This window comes from Tasmannia lanceolata, unplaced genomic scaffold (assembly GCF_043159265.1).
Source record: "Tasmannia lanceolata isolate RefF3 unplaced genomic scaffold, GAP_Taslan_0.1 ptg000015l, whole genome shotgun sequence".
Classification (NCBI taxonomy): Eukaryota; Viridiplantae; Streptophyta; class Magnoliopsida; order Canellales; family Winteraceae; genus Tasmannia; species Tasmannia lanceolata.
In genome coordinates, this window is record NW_027518692.1 from 32171699 (window position 1) to 32180460 (window position 8762).

The window sequence follows — 8762 nt, forward strand, 5'->3', positions numbered from 1 at the left end:
AGGGGCCACATGTGCCACGTGTAGGCCAACCCTATAAAAAAGGGCCACACGTGAGTGTGAGTGAACTATAAAATAAAGATTAAATAACACCGTCTCCAAAGACTTAGGCTTGTAAAGTTTGTATTCAAATGAGCAAACAGGCAAAATCAAACACAAGAAAGCAGCCAAGCATACTCTTATCTATTCAGCTACAAGTTTTTTCTATAGGTACTTCAACTACGAGGAAATTGTTCACTTGTTTATATAAAAACCATTGATTACAAGATTTCCCCTTTGATAGGGAAACTAGAATCCCTTTTTTGATTTTATTTTCTATCAAGCAACATTATAGATAGTTTTTTTTTAATCTCCCACAACATCTCACCTTTATATGCAGTAAGTCTCCCTTATTCTCAGACATTTTGGATTGTTTGAGTTGTAATACTTTGGCTGTGGAGTACCAAAGTTGAGCATACCAAATGGACGGCTGAGCACCACAGAAGTGGGCACTTGCACATGGAGATAGCTCATTACAGAGCATAGAAATTGGACTCCAATGGAGGCAGCATGTAGCTAAACCAACACACAGGAGATAATCACTTTTCCAAAAAAAAAAATTTAAAAGGAGAGAGCAGACTAAAGCAGAATATAACCCTAAGCAAATGTTATCTGAAGGATTGTTCAAACATCAAATCTAACAAACATTATCAAAACCCTCGGTAAATGATTTCAACAAAAGTTGGATGGACATGAAACATCTGAACTGGCCAGACAGCTAGTAAACACATGGAAAGTAAAACATTTATGGAAGAAGAAATTCAACCCAGTAGAACCAATATGGTTCAGGTAAACACATTACGCGGCGGCACCCTTGCCCTTTTTCCTCTGGATCTTCTTCATGTAGAACTCCAGTTCTTTACCCTCCAAGATATACCTGTCACAATGAGAACACACAAAAATTCAGGTGAAAGTATAAACTTGTTTTATAAAAATATGCATGTACATCTAATATGTAAGAAAAATGTCAATCTTACAGCACCACAGTACTTTAGGATGGATTAAGGGCTCAATTCTTAATTGTTTATTGTTCGTCTTTTTGGGCAAAACCCATGTCTACTTACTATTCATTAACTTAAATTAGTTGAATAAATGAAATCGGAAACAAATTTGTTACATACCCATCAGCACGACCACATTGACCCGGCCGAGACGAGATTGCAGCTAATAATCGCCCACCGCCAAACTGTTCCTCAATATGTGGGGCAAGTTTGTGATCATGTTGGCGTTTCTCCAACTTCCTCTGGACATGATTGCTTTTCTTCACCTCCTCGGGAGCAGCCTCCCCCTCCTATCAATCATTAGAACTACACTTGGTTAGAAAGGGCTGCTCTCTAAATCCTTGTTGGATTCTAAGCTGCAGCTGTGGTTACAAAGGTATTGTGAAGAAATAAAGCAACAAGCTCCATCATAATTCAATATATTTGGAGAACTATGGCTTCTAGTGCTCACACTAAGTAAATTTGATAGAAAAAAGTGTAAACAAAAAAAGGCATCATAAAATCAACAAGGGGACAGAATTTTTAATATAGCTCAACAAATAACATGTAACACAGCTAGTTCAACAAATGTATTAGTCATATTAGTGGTATACTATATTACACATACAATACCAAAACGCATACCGAAGCCAATATTGTAAGTGAATTAGTGATATACTATATCAGTATGTGTTACATAAAAATATTTATATAAATTGCATGTGCAATGTGGTGTAAACATTATATAAATTTTTATATGGATTACATACAAATGACGGTCTCTTGGTCTTTGCTTCTAACCGCATTTATGATTTATCATTAAAGAGTGGATCCTATTGGTCTTCCGTCTCATAGTGGCAATGCCATGGAAGTAGTCTGAGTTTTTGTCTCCTTCCTTAAGCCACTTCATCCTTCAGTGTTGTCTCAATTTCAACTTTTCCTGAAGAATCATCCATTTATAGTCTTATTTGAGAACCTCACTCTAGAGTACCCACTCCTGTGCTAAAAGACCCATTCTCATAGTTCACGCATGATTGGAGCGTTTATAGCCTTCTGTGAGAACCTCACTCTAGAGTGCCCACTCCTATGCTAAAAGACCCATTCTCTTAATTCATGTATGATTGGAGCCTGATCATCTACCTGGTGAGTCTTCTAGCTCTTTCGTTTCTTGCCGGATCCAAAGATCAATCATGTTCCATTTCAACAAAAAAAAAAGATCATTGATGTTTCTGTCACGAATGTCGGCCTCCGCCTCTAGGCCAACAAAGGAAAGCCCTAGCACTGTGCTCATTACCATGATATGAATATCCACAAGATCCCATATGATCTCTTCTATCCCGCTTGTGCCTCCAGAATACCTTCTGTTCACCTCTCAATTTAGCGGTCGATCCAAACCTTCAACAATGGCCATCAAATCTGTCTCTCGGTTATCTTCCAAAGGATTAATGCACAATTTGAGACAGGATGCAGTCGTTCCATTTTTCTACGAGTGCTAGCGGCCCCGTTTCACCTTCCTGCACCACCATAGAGCAACAAGATTTACCAAAATAATTGGAGAGTGTTATATTCATAAGTGACTCCAAGGGATACCCACTATAATTGTGGACTGGAAAGCTCTTGGCCGTTGCTGATGGAACCAGGCTAGGCACAACAACCAAAGTACTATTTGTATATGTCATCGAAAAGGGATTCGCCGCCCCATCCATTAGCAACCAACTTCTTGGTGGGTGTGGTACCGAATCTTTCAACACAGTTGAACCATGGAGCCTTGGGGCAAGCCAAGTATTCCTCAGCAGGGTAGAGTCAGATGCTTTAAATCCCGACAAACTTGAGCCAATGGCAAATTCGGATTGATTGGTCAACTGTCTGAGCCCTCCTACAATGGGGGAGGATGCTCTAATGTCTAGAATTTTTAGCTCTAAGGTAAGATAGCCACATCGGCATAGCACTACTGCCTACCCATCCTGCGCCCAATCAGCCAAGATCCCACCAGATAGCGAAGCCAGATCGAAAATTCCACAATCAATGGTCTCCAAAGGGTAATTCATAGGCCGTTTCTCTTTCAGAGTTTGATAGAACTTCGCAGTGCCCGAAGCGCAATCAATCTGGCTATCAGTTCCCACCAATGGTCAAAAAATCCAATTATCACTATCAATCTCAGTTAGGCCACGTTTGGATACCTCATGTTTTTGTATTTGGATTTGGATTTGAATTTTGGATACAAAATACATTAATCATCCTCATGCTGATGTTGAGAGAGAGAGAGAGAGAGTGTGAAAATAATTCTGGATGTTTAGGTGTTACGATTTCAGATGCCTCGTATAGAATCCATGCCCACAAATCATGATTATATGTACTTTCTATTTTAGCCGTGTCCCCGTTTCTAAATTTTGGAGTCTGCCGTGTCCGACACTCTTGTGTCCGTGTCCACAAATCATAGGCTGTAGCTTATTTGGAATTCTAAGGACCTGATCCAGTTCAAAATCTCAACTGCAAATGTGGGAAATCCAAATCTAAATCTTGCTGGTATCCAAACGTGGCCTTAAGGAAAAGGGGGCTTGAGACGGCTAGAAGCCAACGGCAGTAAAGTTTGGAGAATCATATCACCCAATTGTAAAGGGCCCACCACCAACTTGGGCGCCACTTAGCACTTCTAAAAGACCAACTTCTCTACTCTCGAGCACTGTGACAAAGGAGGAGGATGCATATTTCAGAGATGAAAACTCCACTGCAGGAAACTTCCGAAGATAGCAAGACCCCTGACAACCACCTGAACCGATGACAAGACTAGACACTCCCCAACATCCACACAGAGGTTTTGACCTATGGTCCCTACCGACATTGTGACTTTACAGTCGAGGATATCTTATAATAGGCATGTCTTCGTTCGTACCCAACACCACGTATTGCCCTACAGGTACTCAACTACACCCATGAGCATCTACAAGTTCGGCAGAAGAGACGTTGAACATCTGAAGATGAGCAGTAGGTTCGATTGACTAGTAAGAAACGTCACTTAGTGGATCCTCAGCCGATGTTTGGCATGAACGAGAATCTAACACCAACCGATAGCAAAAGCATCACTACGATTTAGCAGTCCTTGGCGGCCCACAGCATCCAAATGCCTACGAAAAATACCACCACTGAGCAGGATTATAGACACATCTTCGTGATGTTTAGCACAGACCTCCACCTAAAAAATCGTGTAGTCGATTTCCAGATCAATGCACTTAGTGGCTAGGCAGAAATCCGCCACCAAAGCCCAGAGGCGGGCAATAACTCTACCATGCCCATGATAACACAAATGATCAAAGGGTGCATCTTCCCCTAGATGCCCACCAATCGTTTCGAAGTCTGGACGAACCAAGCATGCGTTGCGACCTCTCAAACTTCCCACCATTGCGGAGATGCATTGGTGGCGCAAAATTTCCTCCATCGAACCAAGCTAAGAATGGGGCAACTCAAGGCTATCGACAGCATATCAGCTTCCAACTATGGGTCTCCAGCATCCTCGGCAAGGATCAGGACCTCCAAAGAGCTGGCGAACACGGAAATCACTCTCTCGAGGACCCCAACCATTCAAAGTCCTAATATCCTGCCCAGGATGCAGTAACACCCAATACGAGGTGTAATAATGCCTGACCCTTGGGATGTCAATCACACACATCAAGGTTGGCTCTGCTCCAACCAGCCTGTCTTTAAAGGATGGTCCTACCAGGGTGGGGCCGGATGCACATATTCCTTCCATGGCCACTAAAGCTGCCATAGGAGGAGAGGGCTCCCTAGACTTCTTAATATACGATTTCCCCATTGACCGAACTCATAACACTTTCCACATCTCCGACAGGTAATCCTCCTATTGAACTTGACAAATCTGCATCTTCTTCAAATCAAGTCTCCCAAATTAAGGTTATATTTACCATTTACGGTCTTCACAAACCTTTTAGATTTCGACAACAAACCATACCCATGCACCTTCCGGTTCGTTCATCGCGCCGTCATGTCGTCCTGCAAAGCTGTGGAGTCTTCTATTCTCTCTTGTCTTGATCTACATTTCTCCCAATCCCTGACTTGAGCTAAATCTATGGTGCTGGTTCTAATCTTAGGACAATCTCTTGTTCGATACAGATCTCGAAAGAAGTATGGAACTCTTTCTCTTCCACGATCTTTAAGCCTCTTAAGATCCATTCGATTTCTTAGGTTTTCTCCTGAAAATCTTCCCTTCTATCAGCTTTCTTAAAATGTCTTGGCTTCCTTTTTGGGCATTAATAGGGATCTCCCAATTTAAAACTATTTTGTAGTGATTTCCCTATTTACAACACCATTAAGAAACCCATACATTAGCAGTTTAGAACAAATGGAAGCATAGTACAAATGAAATTTACATGCATGACCTCCTTTGATAACACAATATGTGCAATGGTTTAGCAATGATTTTTCCCTGCTCTTGCGCTGACCTTTTATGACATATGAGTAGCAAGTACTTGAAAAGAAATCTAAAAGAAATGGCAAGAGCGCTCAATTTTATTGAATGTGTACCAGATGCAAACTTGCAAGAAAAAAAGACAAAACTGTTCGTAAAATGAACAATATGTAACAAGATGAAACTGCGCAAATAAGATATGTAGAAAAAATAAAATACAGTAGAAAACAATCGACTCATGATCTTAAATCTGAACATGTCAACACAAAAATCGGCCAAATTAACTTGGATTGGCAGAAATTGAAGTAGACTTGCCGGTGCAATTCAATATTCTAAACACCTGAAGAATACTTTAGAAGTTTTTCAAGGCCTGATTGAATATTTAAAACTACAATAGTCTGGGACAAGTTTTCCGTGAAAAACTTATGACCTATCATCACATTTTACCATTAAAAAAAACAATTATCATATTTTCCAAGTTGTGCTAGAGTTTGCTGAAAATTTAAGTTTTTATGTCGCTTGGAATTTTGTTCTGATGCCCACTGGAACCTCTTTCCCACCAAGAAAAACATAGAAATACTACCTTGTTACTTAAATTTTCCTGGGAATTTTACATGGAGAAAACATTAATAACAACAGCTTTTTTTTTTTTTTTTAAAAGATAACAGAACAACAACAACAGCTTTTAAACCTTTCATTTTCCACCCAGTTAACAAAAATTATTTGGATTTTGAATAGTTCAAGCATCATGTTATGCAATTTCTATAAAGTCAAGTGTTTGGCTAATTCTCTAACAAAACCACAGTATGACTGTATGACATATCATCTAATACCAATGCATTTTTTTTAATGGTAGATATGCTGGGTAATAATCAGCAAAAAATCTGATACCAGTACATGTTGGGTAATAAGTATCCGATATTGAGCAAACTGATAATATCGTCTATTATTTCAAATATAAAAAAATCAAGATTAGAGAACTCGGACATGTAGCATGGGAACTATTCACATTGTGAAGACAACCTCAGTTATCACTAGATGGGATACATTCTAAGGATACTCAACTTTTGTTTCAACTTCCCAATTCCTCTCTTAAGATAAGTATGTTACCTCAATACAACTAAAACTATCTTAATCCAATTACCAAGACCATACACAAAATGCCCACAATTCAATATAAGTCAAACTGAACAAAACAATGTTTAAGAAAGCAAACTAACTATATATTATAATGCCAATTACAAAAGCATATACACATACTTATAAAATTCCTTCTACTTAAAAAACTAGTCTAAAATTCCTTCTACTTAAACAATTTGGTTCAATCCTGATAGACCCATCAGAAATGTAAATTAACACAAACCCATAATTCCTGATTACTGACACATCAGTTTGTAAGCAGACGCAAAGACCCCATTGTTAAGGACACTGGTTCAATCCCAAACTACCCACTAATCAATAAAAGTAAAATATAAAAAGTAAATGAAATAAAGAGAGCTGAAAATCAATACCTCTCCTTCTTTCTTAGAGGCTACTGTGGCCGATGGCTTCTTCTTCCGCCCAATGTCAAGACCATAATGCTGCAGATACCACTGCTTGAACGGTGCGGCATCGACCTGCACAATGGCGCTCTTGACAAGGGTCTGTGTGCGAACGAGCTCGTTGTTCGAAGCATTGTACACAACATCGAGAATTCGAGTTTTTCGGGTCACGGCCTCGCTGCCCCACGAATAATTCCCTGTGTCCAATCGCAGAGCCCTCCATTTCACGTTCCCTCCTCGAACCCGAACCCTACGAACGGTTTTGTTGCTCGAGAGTTTCGTCATGGCAGGTTGACGCCCGAGCTCGTACCTAGGCAAAATCCCACAAGAATGATGAGAAGAACATAATGCCAATAGGAAGATGAAGAGAATGGGAAACATACCCAAAAGGAGACGAAGAAAATGAAAAAAGAAGGGCTAATGATGTGCGCACAACCATGTTTTGATAATTGCACTAGCTCATCAAAAGTTACTACAGTTTACAAAAAAAGCTCTCAATGCTAAGAAAGAAGAAAAGACAAGCTGAGTTCGTGCAATTATCAAAACATGGTAGTGCCAATATCAGTACACAAAAGAAAACCCAGAAAGGAAAAGAAAAGCAGATGAAGAGAATGAAAAAAACAAAACCCAGAAAGGAGAAGAAAAATGGGAGATTAGATTAGGGTTTTATGTACTTTCGCTTCTTCCTCCATGCCTTCTTTTTGCCCCCGGTGGAGCGCCTCTTGTGCATAGAATCACGAGAAATACCTGCAAATAAGAGGGTTTTTTAGCCATGAAAATCAGAAAAGAGGGTGGAAAAAAATTAAAGAGAACAATGGAAAAAGAAGAGAAATGAAACACAAACCCATTTTGCAGAGAGAGGGGTTTTAGGGTTCTCTCGCTTTGGAAAGTTAATGAAGAAGAGAGGGTTTGGTTCTTATTATCTTATAAAACCTTTATCTTCAAAAATTACCAAAACCTACCCTTTCCTCATTGAACGTACAGAAGCACTTTTGGGGAGGATTTTGTACTGATTGGGCCCACTTATCTCACATCAAAAAATGATCCAAACCGTTCATCTAAAACACTCCACTTAGAAGTCGCATAACAGAGTGCTTGGGAAGGGATAGTTAAAAGGATTTGACAATATTAAATACAATTAACTCCTTTAATCAGATGGCCCCAGGCGTGTAATCTTTAAGCTCTATCATCCCCACATGGTCCCACAAAGCGAGTGGCCAGGATCATGCTGAGGTAATGATAGACTTGTGGTCGTTGATCGGGTTGCCCAATATCAACCATTCATTTGTTGGGCCCGACTTAAGATAACTTCTCCATAGACTGAACTTAAACCCTTCATTTTTTTTCCATAGGATCATCCAACGGAGAAGATTTTTGGGTGCATGGGCTATCTAAGTCGTAGCCCAACAAATAATGAATGGTTTAGATCACCCAGTAATATGGGCCCTATTGTATTTGTTTTGCTACACTTGCATGCACTACCTTTCACATATAAAAACTAACAAGTTGTTCTATAATGAGATTTGCCCGGGCTCCAACATTCCTCCTAAGGTTCTCATAGGGGTGCAACTTGACCCAAGGAACCCATTTTTCCAACCCGACCCAACCCGAGTTGCACCCCCTAGGTTCTCACGGGAAGTAATCTTTTTTGTTTGTGTGTGGTTGGGTTAGCTCTCAATTAGATGTTCGTGACCAGAATTGACTTAAGACACTATTTGGATGCCAATTGCAATGGAGCCTTAAGCAATCTCCAAGCAAAATAATGCACTTTTTGGTGTTTGT

At 39.9% G+C, this 8762-nt stretch overlaps 1 protein-coding gene across 1 annotated transcript; it reads right to left on the bottom strand.

Moving 5' to 3' along the window:
* Positions 1-616: 616 nt before the first annotated feature.
* Positions 617-7907, bottom strand: LOC143845428 (small ribosomal subunit protein eS8-like). Its single transcript, XM_077353761.1, has 5 exons — positions 7825-7907; positions 7655-7727; positions 6951-7290; positions 1158-1327; positions 617-913 (listed from the first exon to the last, which is right to left on the bottom strand). Exons 1-5 carry the CDS (start codon positions 7826-7828, stop codon positions 835-837), a joined length of 666 nt encoding a protein of 221 aa, XP_077209876.1. The 5' UTR covers positions 7829-7907; the 3' UTR covers positions 617-834.
* Positions 7908-8762: the final 855 nt, after the last annotated feature.